This window comes from Entelurus aequoreus, linkage group LG19, assembly GCF_033978785.1.
Source record: "Entelurus aequoreus isolate RoL-2023_Sb linkage group LG19, RoL_Eaeq_v1.1, whole genome shotgun sequence".
NCBI lineage: Eukaryota > Metazoa > Chordata > Actinopteri > Syngnathiformes > Syngnathidae > Entelurus > Entelurus aequoreus.
Genome location: NC_084749.1, coordinates 14,307,748 through 14,325,884, shown reverse-complemented (window position 1 = coordinate 14,325,884; position 18,137 = coordinate 14,307,748). Strand labels below are relative to the sequence as shown.

The window sequence follows — 18,137 nt, the reverse complement described above, 5'->3', positions numbered from 1 at the left end:
CTTCACTTCACCCTGTCAAAATCTCCCCAAACTTGTCCCCTTTCGTTTGTGCTTCAAAATATATTTTTACAAATGGTTTATTTTACTCCTGTTTGTTTTACGTTGGGTTGAGGGAGAGGAGTCACAGCCCCGCTTTATTTGCTCGCCCTGGTATAAACTATTTGCTTGCCTAACAGAATTGCTGTTGCGACATCCAGTGGACACATTTAGAACAGCAGCTTCTTTCATTTAAACATGCAGCTCAATTTTACACTTAACGGATTGAACCTGCCCGCAGGCCGCGTATGTGACAACCCTGTTCTAGTCTACTTATTGTGTACTATTGGTTTTACTTTGCTTAAGCAGTTGTATATAATATAAAGGGAATAAGGAGATAGTTTAAAAAATGTTGTTGATATTGTTGCACTGTCAATAGCATTCACGATAAATAATAAAGATAATACATGCGATCGGTATCAGGCGATTTCACTGATGGGTGATCGGGATCTGAATCGGCAGCATAAAATCCTGATCGGATCATTCCTATTTATGATAATGATAATAGTAATAAAGCGTGTTTCCAAAGGGCTGCAACATGATTGTGGCGGCAGCGGCGTAGTTGTCAAGTTTGCATATTTGGCGACGCCCCAATTCCAGCACTGCAAAAACTGAAATCTAAGTAAGATTAAATATCTGAAATAAGGGTGATATTTGCTTATTTTCTGTCCGATAAGATCATTCTTCTCACTAAGCAGATTTTATGTTAGTCTTTTACTTGTTTTAAGTGTTTTGGTCCTAAATGATCTCAGTAAGATATTACAGCTTGTTGCTGAGATTTTATGACCTATATTGAGTAAAACATGCTTGAAACTAGAATATCAACTCTTGCAAAGCTGTGTCATCAACACTCACAAGTATAAAACTACTTTTTCAAAGTAATAATTTCTTATGTCAAGCATGAAATAAAAAATCATGACTTTGACACAATTGTGTCTCATAATTAAAACAGATGACAGCCAAATGGACTTTGCTGTTTTATTTTCAATGAAACAATAGAAAATATGTACTCTTATAGTAGTACAGTTGGCACAGTACAGTAAACTGACCGTTAATATTTAAACATTTGACATTTAAAAAAATTTTGAACAGAAATAGTTCATGCACATTCAGATAAATTCTTAAAAATTACAATAAAAAAAATGGCCGGGGGCTGAGCTGTACCGTATTTTTCAGACTATGAGTCGCGGTTTTTTTTATAGTTTGGCCGGGGGTGCGACTTATACTCAGGAGCGACTGTGTGAAATTAACACATTACTGTAAAATATCAAATAATATTATTTAGCTCATTCACGTAAGAGACTAGACGTATAAGATTTCATGGGGTTTAGCGATTAGGAGTGACAGATTGTTTGGTAAACGAATAGCATGTTCTATATGTTCTAGTTATTTGAATGACTCTTACCGTAATATGTTACGTTAACATACCAGGCACGTTCTCAGTTGGTTATTTATGCCTCATATAACGTACACTTATTCAGCCTGTTCACTATTCTTTATTTATTTTAAATTGCCTTTCAAATGTCTATTCTTGGTGTTGGCTTTTATCAAATACATTTCCCCCAAAAATGCGACTTATATGTTTTTTTTCCTTCTTTATTATGCATTTTCGGCCGGTGCGACTTATACTCCGAAAAATTCCTTGCGCTCTTATTGACTGAAAGAGCATGTACTTGGCGCGATGAGGTCATGTTATCGATGGGAAAATGCCTTTTTTAGACAATATGATTTGCCTGAGCGGCTTGTAGACCCCGAGAGTAACAAGCGGTTGCCTTGTTGCCTTTCCATTAAGAAAAATAAACTAGTTTTTAGTATAAGTTTGCTGGTTTCAAGAAATGTAATGCAGAGCGCATATCATTATGTCAAGATAATGGCACTAGCATTTACTTCATTTAAGAATATTTTTAACATACTGAGAAAAAAGGTCTCATTTGTTTTTTCTACCAAGAAAAGTGCACATGTTATTAGTGAGAATATACTTATTTTAAGGTATTTTGGGGTTCATTGAGATTAGCTAATTTGACTTGTTTTGGAAAGTCTTGACAAGACAAATTTTCTTGTTCTATTGGCAGATAATTTTGCTTAGTTCAAGTAAAATACCCCTAATTTTTGTATTTTTTTCCCTTGTTTTTGAACACTGACTTTTTGCAGTGAGTGAATAAAACAACATGAAAAGCAAAATGTTTAGAACTATAAACTTTTTCCAACCCTAATTATCTATCATGCTCTGTCTTCTTATTCTCTGGCGGACCAAGTGCGTAATGAGCGAGGGCAAACGTGCCAAATCTATTTGTGGTGGTCCAAATTTATCTGTGGCGCGCCGCCATGAATCATTGAATGGTTGAGAAACACTCATGATAGTAAAAATAAACTGCATGTATAACTGTATATACAGTACATGATGCAGCCCTAATAATATGCAGTATGCTACACAATTGACCTCAAAGTTTATTTATTGATGCACACTTTTCTTTTAACACTTTCTCTCACGCAGTGACAAACTTTATAATGAAGGCTTTTATAAATGGGAGGAACCTGTTTGGAAGTCCATTCGACCCAATCCCTGGCACTGAAGTGGTACGTGCAAATGTTGTTTTTCACGTGGCTGACAAACACTTTTCACTGGCCTTTTAAAGAATTTTAACTGTCTTTTTTTGTGATATGTTTGCAGGACTATTTTTTTGACCCGAACGTTCTGACGGATGGCGAGCTGGCCCCAAACGACAGGTGCTGCAGGATCTGTGGAAAGATTGGACATTACATGAAGGATTGTCCAAAGAGACGCAGGTTTACAGCAAATATTTTTTTTATCCAATAAGTGGTGTCTAAGAAGTCTTTAAAAATAATGTTTGTCTTAATTTGTATTTGATTAAATAAGTATTTAATCCCCTACCAACCACGAGCGATTGTGACCCCCACAGAGCAGTTATATAAAGTCCTGTCCCTTTAAAAGGGAACTGCCCTTTTTGGGGAATTTTGCTGATCATCCTTATGTGAGAAAATGCATTCTGACATGTAAATAAATGCTAGCAATAGTCAGCTAACAATGAAGCTAATGGAGATTCGCTTTAAAAAACATCCAAAAACCTCCATCAAGGTTTTATATACATGCTTTAAGTATGTATGTAATGTAGTAACAGGCACATTTCTAATACCCTGTGATACTTACGTATTTGCTCATTTAAAGGATACAGTGGCGTATTCATTTCAAAAACGCATCACAATGTTTCCTTTTTTCCTTCAACAACGAAAACTAAATATCATGCAGCAGTATTGCTAAGTGCTAAACAAGATATACAAACTTCAAGTATAACATCCCTTACTGTACAGTGTCTGCTCTCACTAGGATGACCACTAACGTTTAGATGAAAAATTTATCATAATCCTCATGAAGGATTTTAAAAAGTGACGCAAAAAAAGGTCTTTTTTTGTCTTTCCTGCCATGGGATGTCTCAGTTTTCGTCCACAACCTTCTACTACACTAGGGAAAATGCCCCTCTTAAAAAGAGTGGGAAAAAATAATCCAAATTATTTTTGCTTCCAGTAAGCGAAAACATTTTGCCAAGTCAAAATTGTCTGGGTAGGATTTCTTGAAATAAGACATTCAATTTAGGCTTTAATAACTTAAAAGTGAGCTTGAAATGATAAATTCAAACTAATAATTGGCTATACCTACTATTACTGTAAAGTTTTGTGTCTTATAACAAACTTGTAGTGCTCAAGATTTGTATTTTTTTTCTCAGAAAAACAAGTTGTTGTGTCTTGCTGAAAAAATTAAATTCAGGGGATTGTGACTTGTATTAAGTTTTAGTTATTTTGGCTATAAATTAAAAATATATACCGGTACTGTATTTTTCGGAGTATAAGTCGCTCCGCAGTATAAGTCGCACCGGCCGAAAATGCATAATAAAGAAGGAAAAAAACATATATAAGTCGCACTGGAGTATAAGTCGCATATTTTGGGGACATTTATTTGATAAAACCCAACACCAAGAATAGACATTTGAAAGGCAATTTAAAATAAATAAAGAATAGTGAACAACAGGCTGAATAAGTGTACGTTATATGAGGCATAAATAACCAACTGAGAACGTGCCTGGTATGTTAACGTAACATATTATGGTAAGAGTCATTCAAATAACTATAACATATAGAACATGCTATTCGTTTACCAAACAATCTGTCACTCCTAATCGCTAAATCCCATGAAATCTTATACGTCTAGTCTCTTACGTGAATGAGCTAAATAATATTATTTGATATTTTACGCTAATGTGTTAATAATTTCACACAAGTCGCTCCTGAGTATAAGTCGCACCCCCGGCCAAATTATGAAATAAACTGCGACTTATAGTCCGAAAAATACGGTACTTGGTGAGATTGTGAGTTATTGCAGTGTATCCAGGTGAGAGGCATGATTTATAATCTAGAATTAACTTTTGCCAACTCAAAGGCGATGCACCAGTATAAATGTCAATATAGCAGCATAAATGGTAAAGGGTAAATGGGTTATACTTGTAAAGCGCTTTTCTACCTTCAAGGTACTCAAAGCGCTTTGACACTATTTCCACATTCACCCATTCACACACACATTCACACACTGATGGCGGGAGCTGCCATGCAAGGCCCTAACCATGACCCATCAGGAGCAAGGATGAAGTGTCTTGCTTAAGAACACAACGGACGTGACGAGGTTGGTCGAAGGTGGGGATTGAACCAGGAACCCTCAGGTTGCTGGCACGGCCACTCTCCCAACTGCGCCACGCCGTTCCATAAGCTAGTTAGCTCCCTGTAATCACAGCATGGCCCAAAAAAGTCTGTCTGCGTCAGCACTTATAATAACAGTATCGTTAATACTTGGTTAATATTCAGGTCACGAAATGTAAATGAAGTGTTGTTGTCTGGTTTTTCTATCTTTTTTTCGAGGACTGTGTGGGCGGAATAGTGTACTACCATTATCTGTATTGTTAGCCACCTCATAGTGGCTGTGTTTTACGATTTAAAATGCATAACAAAAGAAAAACGTGTTTTGTCTTACATCTGGATTGTGAAAAGTAGGCAAAATTCCAACTAAAAGGGCAGTTACTTCCCCTCTAAGAACACACTCCTAATCTCAATTTACTATGTGTAACAATTAGAGATGTCCAATAATATCGGACTGACGATATTATCGGCCGATAAATGCTTTAAAATGTAATATCGGAAATTATCGATATCGGTTTCAAAAAGTAAAATGTATGACTTTTTTAAAACGGACGTAGGGAGAAGTACAGAGCAGTTGCGTCTCCCAGTTATACTTGCCAACCCTCCCGATTTTCCCGGGAGACTCCCGAATTTCAGTGCCCCTCCCGAAAATCTCCCGGGGCAACCATTCTCCCGAATTTCTCCCAGACAACAATATTGGAGGTGTGCCTTAAAGGCACTGCCTTTGCGTGCCGGCCCAATCACATAATACCTACGGCTTTTCACACACACAAGTGAATGCATTCATACTTGGTCAACAGCCATACAGGTCACACTGAGGGTGTCCGTATAAACAACTTTAACACTGTTACAAATATGCGCCACACTGTGAACCCACACCAAACAAGAATGACAAACACATTTCGGGAGAACATCCGCACCGTAACACAACAGAACAAATACCCAGAACCCCTTGCAGCACTAACTCTTCCGTGACGCTACAATATACACCCCCCGCTACGCACTACACCCCACGTCAACCTCAACCTCCTCATGCTCTCTCAGGGAGAGCATGTCCCAAATTCCAAGCTGCTGTTTTGCGGCATGTTAAAAAAAATAATGCACTTTTTGACTTCAATAATAAATATGGCAGTGCCATGTTGGCATTTTTTTCCATAACTTGAGTTGATTTATTTTGGAAAACCTTGTTACATTGTTTAATGCATCACAACAAAATTAGGCATAATAATGTGTTAATTCCACGACTGTATATATCGGTATCGGTTGATATCGGAATCGATAATTAAGAGTTGGACAATATCGGAATATCGGATATGGGCAAAAAAGCCATTATCGGACATCTCTAGTTGTCGGGTTTTATTTGTTTTTTCGAGGACTGTATGGGCGAAATAGTGTACTACCATTATCTGTATTGTTAGCCACTTCATAGTGACTGTGTTTTACCATTTAAAATGCATAACAAAAGAAAAACCTGTTTTGTCTTACATATGAATTGTGAAAGGTAGGCAAAATTCCAACTGAAAGGGCAGTTACTTCCCCTCTAAGAACGCACTCCTAATCACAATTTACTATGTGTAAAAAAATACACAAGAGTCTGTTTGTACCACATAAACATAGGTACAGGTATAGCACTAACATTTTTGTTCTTTTTTTTACCAGAATGAAAAAGAAAGAAAATGACAAAGAGGACGACGTGAAAGAAGAGGAGCGAGAGCAAAAAGACAGGCGCTGTTTTCAGTGTGGGGACAGTGGTCACGTAAGGAGGGACTGTCCTGAGTACCGCCATCTGAAGCACAGGACTGCTGGGGTGCCAGGTACCATGAACATACTTAGGTCTAAAGAGCGATGCCTCACTGGAAGACTACTGAACGTCTTTTCTGTGCGCTTGTTCGTTCCCCAGCTCCTCACATGATACGCTCTACGGTGAGCTCTCAGTCCATCCCCATCGCTCAGGGACCACCGGAATGCTCTGGAAGGGTCAGGCTACCCTCAGAGAGCGTGAGTACCAACAACTGGACTTGATTGGCTTTATTACAAAAACAAGATGCATGTTTTATATAATAACTTCCTGTGTCTCAAGACCAATACAGATCATTCATTTTTGAATTTTGATATAGGTGTAGTTAGTGCACTATATCACTACTACTACATTACTTACAAGAGGTTACTGGTACAATATCACTACTACTTCGTTACTTACAAGAGGTTACTGGTACAATATCACTACTACTTCATTACTTACAAGAGGTTACTGGTACAATATCACTACTACTACGTTACTTACAATATGTTACAATATGTTACTTGTACAATATCACTACTAATACGTTACTTACAATATGTTACTTGTACAATATCACTACTACTACATTACTTACAATATGTTACTTGTACAATATCACTACTACTACATTACTTAAAATATGTTAATTGTACAATGTCACTACTACTACATTACTTACAATATGTTAATTGTACAATGTCACTACTACTACATTACTTACAATATGTTACTTGTACAATATCACTACTACTACATTACTTAAAATATGTTAATTGTACAATGTCACTACTACTACATTACTTACAAGAGGTTACTTGTACAATATCACTACTATTACATTACTTACAATATGTTGCTTGTACAATATCACTACTACTACATTACTTACAAGAGGTTACTTGTACAATATCACTACTATTACATTACTTACAATATGTTACTTGCACAATATCACTACTACTACATTACTTACAATATGTTACTTGTACAATATCACTACTACTACATTACTTACAAGAGGTTACTTGTACAATATCACTACTATTACATTACTTACCATATGTTACTTGTACAATATCACTACTACTACATTACTTACAAGAGGTTACTTGTACAATATCACTACTATTACATTACTTACAATATGTTACTTGCACAATATCACTACTACTACATTACTTACAATATGTTACTTGTACAATATCACTACTACTACATTACTTACAAGAGGTTACTTGTACAATATCACTACTACTACATTACTTACAATATGTTACTTGTACAATATCACTACTACTACATTACTTAAAATATGTTAATTGTACAATATCACTACTACTACATTACTTACAATATGTTACTTGTACAATATCACTACTACTACATTACTTACAAGAGGTTACTTGTACAATATCACTACTATTACATTACTTACAATATGTTACTTGCACAATATCACTACTACTACATTACTTACAAGAGGTTACTTGTACAATATCACTACTATTACATTACTTACAATATGTTACTTGTACAATATCACTACTACTACATTACTTACAAGACTCATATTGGCCCGAATAAGTACCAGTCTGATATTTATCGTGCACCCTAAATACAAACCAGTCACGCAAGGCAAGTTTATTTAAATTTGTACACATACTTCCAATACTCACCATGTACAAATATTCCAGTACTGCAGTAATATTACCCTGTCTCTGCTTGTTGATGGTCTATCCTTGTCTTAATCTTAGACAAACCAACTATTGGCGACAGAGCTGTGATTGTTTACTCCTGATAAAAGTGACGTGTGCTTCTTTTTTTCTTAACTTCCTGTCCAGTCAAACAGTCGCCAGACTCCGCCGGCATCAGCGTCTCAAAGTTCCCCCCGAGCCCCGAATTCCCCCCAGCCCTCCCAGAACAAACCCATGTCCTCAGGCTCTCAAAAGCAGGCAGCTCACCCGCAGGTGGGGCTCCCCCTCTTTCCCTTCCCTTCGCCGCACCCTGGCCAGTATCACCTCAGCCCGCTGGCTGCACTGGGACCACTTGCCTCCCACCAGCACCAGTCCCAAGCCCACCATCACCCGGCGAACATCCCGTCCACCGCCTGGCCGATTCACGGACCTGTCCTCAGCACGGCCACGCCCACCGCCCCCTCGCCACCCAACTTAAAATTTGCCCTTCGTTCGGCGCCGGGGAGCGCCACTAGCTCCGGGGGCAGCCCCAACCCCGTCAACCTGAACGACCCCAGCATCATCTTCGCTCAGCCGGCGGGGAGGCCGCTGGGCATCGGTGGGCCAGGACGTGACGGACACTGGCTCAACCACCTGGCATCGTCTGGCTCGCTTCTGGGCAACGGCGCTGTAGTCAAGTCAGGTACTCAATGGGTGAAGCTTGCTGGTGAAATTCTAAGTCTTCCTTTTGTTATTATAAGCAGCAGCACAAGCAGTTAGCATAATGACAGTTTTATTATGAATAATCTTTTTTTAATATATCATTATTATTTTTGTATTATTCATATCAACAGTTAGGAAATTACCATAATTTCCGGGCTATAAAGCACATCCAAGCTACGCCACCAAATTTTTGAACGAATGTTATTTTGTACATATATTGACCACACAAGCCACATTGAAACATGAAATATTGATTTCCCAAATTTAACAAAAGACTCCTAACACGGCATACAGTAACCTACTGGGAAAGTCATTGAGCGCTGTCTTCATCCTGAAGTCGGTGCGCTAACACTACAACTTTTCAAGGCCCGTTTTCTGTCTGTTTCCTTTTTCGATGGCCGAGTCGATTGTCTTTGGCTTTTGTGCTGCGTCTTGTGCATTTCGTCAATTCTTCCCCTTGATGAGGGTGAGTCCACAAGGTGCTAAATGGCTGACTGAATGATTGTCTAGGTGCGTTTGATTTAATGCAAACAATGTACCGTATTTTTCGGAGTATAAGTCGCTCCGGAGTATAAGTCGCTCCGGAGTATAAGTCGCTCCGGAGTATAAGTCGCTCCGGAGTATAAGTCGCACCGGCCGAAAATGCATAATAAAGAAGGAAAAAAACATAAGTCGCACTGGAGTATAAGTCGCATTTTTGGGGGAAATGTATTTGATAAAACCCAACACCAAGAATAGACATTTGAAAGGAAATTTAAAATAAATAAAGAATAGTGAACAACAGGCTGAATAAGTGTACGTTATATGAGGCATAAATAACCAACTGAGAACGTGCCTGGTATGTTAACGTAACATATTATGGTAAGAGTCATTCAAATAACTACAACATATAGAACATGCTATACGTTTACCAAACGATCTGTCACTCCTAATCGCTAAATCCCATGAAATCTTATACGTCTAGTCTCTTACGTGAATGAGCTAAATAATATTATTTGATATTTTAGAGTAATGTGTTAATTTCACACATAAGTCGCTCCTGAGTATAAGTCGCACCCCCGGCCAAACTATGAAAAAAAATACGGTAATTGGTCCCCAGTGACCCATTCGGCAGTTTCATTGGTCTGAATTTATTTGCGGCATGTGAAGCTCGTGAACCCGGAAAAATCCATACATTTGATGAGTTAAAGTTTTGATGATGAGTTAAAGTACCAATGATTATCACACACACACTAGGTGTGGCGAAATGATCCTCTGCATTTGACCCATCACCCTTGATCACCCCCTCGGGAGGTGAGGGGAGTAGTGGGCAGCAGCGGTGGCCGCGCCCGGGAATCATTTTTGGTGAGTTAACCCCCAATTCCAACCCTTGATGCGGAGTGCCAAGCAGGGAGGTAATGGGTCCCATTTTTATAGTCTTTGGTATGAACTCACAACCTACCAATCTCAGGGCGGACACTCTAACCACTAGGCCACTGAGTAGGGTGAGTCCACAACGTGCTAAATGGCTGACTGAATGATTGTCTAGGTGCGTTTGATTGAATGCAAACAGTGTAATTGGTCCACAGTGACCCATTCGGCAGTTTCATTGGTCTAATTTATTTGCGGTATGTGAAGCTTGTGAACCCGGAAAAATCCATCAATTTTCCGCAGCATTGTATAAAGCGCAGGGTTCAAAAGTAAGGGAAAAACAGTAATGGCTTATAGGACGGAAATTACAGTACCTGACATTTGGCCGCCAAAAATATCTGTTTCTTCTGTGGTCCTTTATGGGCCGCAGCGATACTCAGTTGTAATACACTTTTTCACCACTTGTGGCAGTAATAATAATAGAAAACAAACCGAAGAAATCTAGATCTAAAGTGATAGAGAAGTTTCTTAAGAGCAAAAAATATGACAAAAGTGGTGAAGTTATATATATTTTTTGCACTTTAATTTTATTGACAGTTTAGTTAGGAAACATCCATTTCCACCGCTTGTCCATTTAACTTTAAGAACCCCTGATTGAAATCACTGTAACATATGTTAAACTTTCTTTTACTAAGTGTTTTTAAAAATCTCGTATCTTTTGCAGGTTGTTATTGTACAGTTTAGAAATGATATCAATACAGCTACAGTGCATTCAATTTTAACATTACAATATATTTTTGTCGCATTCAGTGATGTACTTTTTTTTTTTACATATTACAAATAGTAATATGACTAATAGTTCATTCAGAAATGTAATATTTTATTTCACACATTTTTGTTTGTGTCTTTGTAGAGTTAGGCCACCCAGGCCAGTTTGTGGGGGTGAACCAAGGTTCTCATCTACTGGAACAATACAAAACACCGCAGTACACACTGTCTCCTTCCTGGTCGTACAGAATGCCCCAGAATTTCATCCAGCAGGGCAACGGTCGCTACCCACCCGGTAAGCAACATTAATACACACCTCAGTTCTGTGCGTACCATCGTTTTTGTTTTGTTTTTGTGAAACATAACAAAAAGCATCGTTCTGAAATACAAGTGACTACAAGGAGTTGCCACTTACTACTCAAAACTCCTAAATTATATTAGATAAAACTTTATTGTTCCTTTGGGCATGTGCCCCCAGGGAAATCTAGCTTCCAGTAGCAGCAACACCCTTATAGTATGCATGGCAGTCATAACAGTAAACATCACACAGAATAATAAAGTCAAAACGGCAGGAAAATGACAAGGGAAAATTAAAATCAAATTATTGCACATTGTCCATTAAAAATGTACTACTATATATAAAATACAGCAGAAATGTGCAGTTATTAGGAATGTAACATAATCAAAATCTCACTGTACAATATTTTGTTACAGTATTAAGGCCACTCGGTATGATGGTATTGTTGAAAAACAATGAATAAAGGTTTGGTAAAAATTCCATTGTGTGTAAAATGAAGTGGCAGGAATGTTAAGAATAAACACAAATTACTATTTTTGAAAGGGGAACAGCACTTTTTATTGGAATGTGGCTATCATTTCCAATCCTTATTAGAGACAAGAACACACGACTTTAAAAAAAAAATTCATTCTAACTTGTAAATAAAAGTCAGCTAACAATGCTAACAATCTAAATAGCACCAAACATAATAATAATAATAATAATAGATTGTATTTGTAAAAAGCACTTTACATTGAGTAAACAACCTCAAAGTGCTACAGTGTATTCAAAAAATAAAAACAAATAAAAAGGTAATAAAAATACATACAAATAAAAACTACAACAGTCTAATAGCTAGAACTAGTATACATATATCTAAAAAAAAAAAAAAAGGCGTTTTTTAAAAAGAAGGGTTTTTAAGCCTTTTTTAAAAGCATCCACAGTCAGTGGTGCCCTCAGGTGGTCAGGGAGAGCGTTCCACAGGCTGGGAGCGGCGGAGCAGAAAGCCCGGTCTCCCATTGTCCGTAGCTTTGTCCTCGGAGGTTGGAGGAGGTTAGCCTGTCCGGAGCGGAGGTGTCGTGTGGAGGATTTGGGGTTGAGTAGTTCTTTGAGGTAGAGGGGGGGCATTTCCATGGAGGCACTGGTGGGTTAGTAGGGAGACTTAGTATTCAAACCTGAGTGGAACAGGAAGCCAGTGAAGGGATTTGAGAATTGGTGTGATATGGTCATATTTCCGCACTCTCATCACAACATACTCCATTTATATTTCAAGACCTGAATATGAACTATTACTATATATATATATTGTTATTATAAGCGCTAACGTTAAGGACCTACTTTTAGCGGCGCATTGATCACAGAGCTATAACTCGCTTATGCTGCTATATTGACATCAGCATCCCGGGTAAACTAGTGAAAATGTAATCTAGATTATAAAACCTGCCTCTCACTGGATAGTAAAAGGTTTGTGGCCATAAACCGAGAAGTTTTTATCTTATTACTTCGTTTTTGAACATCTCATGGTAAGCCTTTTACCCCTCTTTTACCATTTATGCCTACCTCTTTAGGACCACCTTTTTTTAGATATATAAATATGTGTATTTACAATAATAATATATACATACTATGCAAATATAAAAAAGCTTGTTGTGAAAAAGGAGTTGGAATTTCACAAGAAGAAAGTCACAATTTCACTAGAAAAACTTGGAATTTTGGCAGTATTATAATAAAAGTCGTCATTTTACTCAACGCAAGTCAAAATTTTACAAGAAAAACTGAACATTTGTGAAATGTTATGATAAAAGTTGGAATTTTACTCAATAACAGTCGCAATTTAACAAGAAAAGCTTGACATTTCGGCAATTTTATGAAGAGTCGTCATTTTACTTGACAAAAGTCACAATTGTATAAGAAAACTTTAAAATTTTGGCAATATAATAATAATTATCGGAATTTTACGCTGCAAAATTTGGACAAAAGTAATTAAATTTACTCCAAAAATGTCACTGTTTTACAAGAACAACAAAAAAATTGGCAATATTGTGATACAAGTCAGAATTTTTTATGGCAAATATCACCATTTTGCATTTAAAAAGTAATAACTTTACATAAAAAGTAATAATTTTGCGAGAAAATATTGCAATATTACAGAAGCAGAAAGAATATGTGAAATTGTTACCAATTTTAGAAGAAAAAAGTCGACGGTAAGCGTGAGTGCGGGGAGTGGCTAGTGTTTTGTTGGATTGGCTGTGTGCAAGACCTCAGTAAAGCCACGATTTGCAACTAATCGCCGGACTCATCATTAACCCTGGAGTCCGGAGCTATGGAGACCCACTGCCGGGTAGAGTGAAGGGTGTTGCCCCCGAGAATACATCGACCCTGGATGAGTGTCTCCCCTGCGCTCCTCGACTACGGTCTGGGAGCCGGAAGCAGGAAAGGTGCAACACGTGTTTGACGTGTTGTCAGAAGCAGCTGCTGAACAATGTCGGCAAACCTCCGTCCTCCATTGTTGTATCGCGCAGCCAAAGTGTTCCCAAATGGGAGATCTTAACGAGGCAGGAGGGTCTTCCAGCTCTGGCTTTTTGCATTTTGTCATAGCCCGGTCGCTGCTAGCATGTGTACTCGTTCGGTACACCTCCGAACCGAACCGAAACCCCTGTATCAAAACGGTTCAATACAAATACACGTACCGTTACATCCCTAGAAACACCCCTATATTTACAATACCGTTACATCTCTAGCAATTATGGATCATTTGGAATTTTAATGTCTCACTCTGTAGCTTTAATCACATCTTTTCTGTGACTTTTCTCTTCAGGCTCCGTGGTGCATCCCAACCCAAACTTGCCCATGGTTCCCCACGTTAGACACCCGCTAAATCTGAATTTCATCCAACAGAAGAAATGAACATCTGGTTTGTTTTTATTTCATTTTTTTAGTCAGTTGAACGACAAAGTCAAATTATGTGCCCTTTGCAGCATTTTAAATGGATTGTATAATTTTTGTACATTTTTTATTGTATTTTTAGTGTCATTATATTGATTTGTGATACAAATGTAAACTATTTTAATTACCCCCATTTTTGAGGGGGTCCAAAAGTGTTTAGTTTTTTTTATTTCATGTATAAAGTAAGGAGGAAAAAAAGTAAATGTATTTTTATTAGCTTCTGTACTTGCTGAGATGATGTTGGCTTTGATAGATGATTTTAAAACAATCTGACATGTTATTCTAATCATGTAGTGCCAAAAGCAGGGTTTAGCAAGAAAAGGGAAAAAATACGTATTTGGAAAAAAAAATGAAATAAAATCAGCACAAACTATCTTGTGTCGTAATTGACCTTGAAACTGTCTTTTTATGGGAGATTGATTTAAAATAACATTTCTGTCTGTATTTTTTGGGGGGGTTGGGGATTACAGATTCTACTGCTGTAAAAGAAAGACTAACAATATTCAAGCAGTACAGACAAGCTACATCCTGCAAATGATTTTATTTGATAACCATAAAACCTCAATGAATAAAGCTAACAAATTATATAGTTGTAAAAAAAGTGTGCAATAAGTAATAAAGTCAATCAAAGTTTGTACAATACAAATCTATGCTAATGTGTGTGTGTGTGTATATATGTATATGTATATGTATATATATATATATATATATATATATATATATATATATATATATATATATATATATATATATATATATATATATGTATATATATATATATATATATATATATATATATATGTATGTATATGTATATATATATGTATATATATATATATATTTATATATATATATATATATATGATATATATATATATATATATGCATAGGTGGATTAATGACCGGGCCTACCGGGCCCAGGCCCAGGGGGCCAGAGGCCCCAAGGGGCCAGGCCAACTTGGCCCCGCGGCCGCGACCCAAGCAAAACTACTTTTGCAAAAATAATAATCTTAAGCCCCAAGGGGCCAGGCCAACTTGGCCCCGCGGCCATGATCCATAGAGGGTAAGAGGCCCCAAGGGGCCAGGTCAACTTGGCCCCGCGGCCGCGACCCACAGAGGGCCAGAGGCCCCAAGGGGCCAGGCCAACATGGCCCCGCGGCCATGATCCATAGACGGTCAGAGGCCCCAAGGGGCCAGGCCAACTTGGCCCCGCGGCCACGATCCATAGAGGGTCAGAGGCCCCAGGGGGCCAGGTCAACTTGGCCCCGCGGCCACGATCCATAGACGGTCAGAGGCCCCAAGGGGCCAGGCCAACTTGGCCCCGCGGCCACGACCCACAGAAGGCCAGAGGCCCCAAAGGGCCAGGCCAACTTGGCCCCGCGGCCGCGAGCCACAGAAGGCCAGAGGCCCCAAGGGGCCAGGTCAACTTGGCCCCGCGGCCACGATCCATAGAGGGTAAGAGGCCCCAAGGGGCCAGGTCAACTTGGCCCCGCGGCCGCGACCCACAGAGGGCCTGAGGTCCTAAGGGGTCAGGCCAACTTGGCCCCGCGGCCATGATCCATAGAGGGCCAGAGGCCCCGAGGGGTCAGGCCAACTTGGCCCCGATCCATAGAGGGTCAGAGGCCCCAAGGGGCCAGGCCAACTTGGCCCCGCGGCCACGACCCACAGAGGCCCCAAGGGGCCAGGCAAAATTGGCCCCGCGGCCATGATCCACAGAGGGCCAGAGGCTCTCAATCATTATTATCAAAGCTAATTCTCAAATTGGATGGATCACACAACCTCACTCACATATTCTTTATCAATTATTAAAGGTTGTTTCTGAATTTTGATCACAGAACTTAATGCAAATATTCTTGATTGATTGACAAAGCTCATTCTCAAATTTTGATTACACAACCTTACTCTGACAAATTATCATTATCAAAAAGCTCTATCTCGAATTTGGATCACAGAATCTCACTCAAGTATTCTTAGCTGTGCCCCTCCCCCATCAAGTCTTTCATAAACCGGTCTGTTCTTTTAGAATCTCCTCATTTGGTATTTTGAACTCGTGAGAGACTGCTCAAAATTTGGTTTCCTTTCCCTCAGTTCAGACTCAGAGATAATTTGAAATCATTCAACAAGAAGTTTAACGCGCGCACACACACACACACACACACTTGAGTTGAGCATTACTTGGAAATTCTTATATTTTCCATTTTGCTGTTATTATCAGCATCTTCCCATTTTGTCCTTTTCTTTCGAGAAAGTTTACAGTCTGACATTTGTCACTGCTGTCAGTTAATAACTTTTTGGTCTTTGACCCATTTTGTAATTTTCTCGATTCGATCGTCACTGACCACTCTCTCCTGTCTGGCAGACATCGTTGCTGCCATCATAGCTAGCAAGCTGCCTGCAGCGGGTCATCCCTATGTTCCCCGTCCCTATGTTACCCGGGTCCTATGTTCCCCTCTACCGGGGAACTAAGGACCCTTTTTAAAAAAAAGGGTTCTATGTTCCCCGCTGCGGGGAACGTACAACACTTTTTCCAGAAAAGGGTTCTATGTTCCCCGCTGCTTCCAATGCGCGACTAAGTAAGACGCACGCAGACACGCATGACAGAGACGCGTTTAAGTTGTCGAAGGAAGGAAGTTCGCGTTTGAGTTGCTCTATCTGCTGCCGCACGCCCTGTGACAGGTTAGGTTTAGGGATGGTTTTGGTCAGGGCACAATTTCGCCAAAAAAGTGCTCCACAACGCCCTGTGACAGGTTAGGTTTAGGGATAGTTTTGGTCAGGGCACAATTTCGCCAAAAAAAAGTGCTCCACAACGCCCTGTGACAGGTTAGGTTTAGGGATGGTTTTGGTCAGGGCACAATTTCGCAATTTTGCCAGATACAATGCAGGGAACATAGGACCCTTTTTTAGAAAAAGGGTCCTAAGTTCCCCGGTCGCATACAAAGACCCAGGAACAACCGGGGAACATAGGACCCGGGGAACATAGGACCCGGGGAACATAGGCACGCTCCCGCCTGCAGATAGCAACATTTTGGTGTCCTTTGGGAAAATATTTAGAAAGAAGACAAAAGTACACACAGTTGTACAACTATTATCTTTATGATCTTTTTTTTGTTAGTTTCTCTGTTACTGTGTGTGGCCAATTAAGCGACTTTTGGCCATACCTGGCTGGTGACATTTAGCGACTTTCTGGTTGATGTTAAGATTAATAATAGCAACAGTTCTCTTCATCTTAATGCAATTTATTGTGTCTGTCTCTCCACATTTTGCCATTAGGTACTTTGAGCTCTTGTTGGTCAGTCACTCTAAGGTACATTGTTGCTGCCATCATAGCTAGCAAGCTGCCTGCAGATAGCGACATTTTGGTGTCCTTTGAGAAATATTAAGAAAGAAGACAAAAGTACAAGACATTGTACGATTACTATCTTTTTAAAATTATTTGTTTCACTGTGTGATTGACCGACTTTGCCGCTAGATTTCGCGTCTTTTGGCCATACCTGGCTAGCGACTAAAAACATCATTTAGCGACTTTTTGGTTGTGAAGATAAGTGGTAAAAGCAGATCTTCCTGTTGGTCTTCCCACATTTTGCCATTTGGTACTTTGCACTCTTCTTGGTCACTCCAAGGCATTTGTCCCTGCCTTCAGCTAGTCACTTGGCTCTTTTGGAATATATTTCACTGTAATTGGCTCTCTCTCTCTCTTTCTCCTCAGTACAAATCAGCCTGTTCCCTTGCCATTCATCACTGACCACTCTGCTCTCCTGTCTGTCAGACATTATTGCTGCTTGCAGATAGCTTGGGGTCCTTAGAGAAAATATCAGAAGAGAAAAGTACACAATTATCTTAATTATCTTTTTTATTCAGTCAGTCCTTCAGTGAGTCC

At 39.1% G+C, this 18,137-nt stretch overlaps 1 protein-coding gene across 2 annotated transcripts in view; it reads left to right on the top strand.

Annotated features, from left to right (window-relative positions):
* Positions 1-14,850, top strand: part of tut4 (terminal uridylyl transferase 4) — a 48,686-nt gene extending 33,836 nt beyond the window's left edge. The window contains exons 24-30 of one of the 2 annotated variants that reach the window (XM_062027951.1): positions 2,531-2,613; positions 2,708-2,823; positions 6,400-6,554; positions 6,641-6,738; positions 8,365-8,899; positions 11,183-11,332; positions 14,133-14,850. In XM_062027951.1, coding sequence (XP_061883935.1) covers positions 2,531-2,613; positions 2,708-2,823; positions 6,400-6,554; positions 6,641-6,738; positions 8,365-8,899; positions 11,183-11,332; positions 14,133-14,221 — 1,226 coding nt within the window. In that variant the 3' untranslated portion in view covers positions 14,222-14,850. The remainder of the gene's footprint in view (positions 1-2,530; positions 2,614-2,707; positions 2,824-6,399; positions 6,555-6,640; positions 6,739-8,364; positions 8,900-11,182; positions 11,333-14,132) is intronic. The other variant, XM_062027950.1, reaches the window with a different exon arrangement.
* The last annotated feature ends 3,287 nt before the right edge of the window (positions 14,851-18,137 follow it).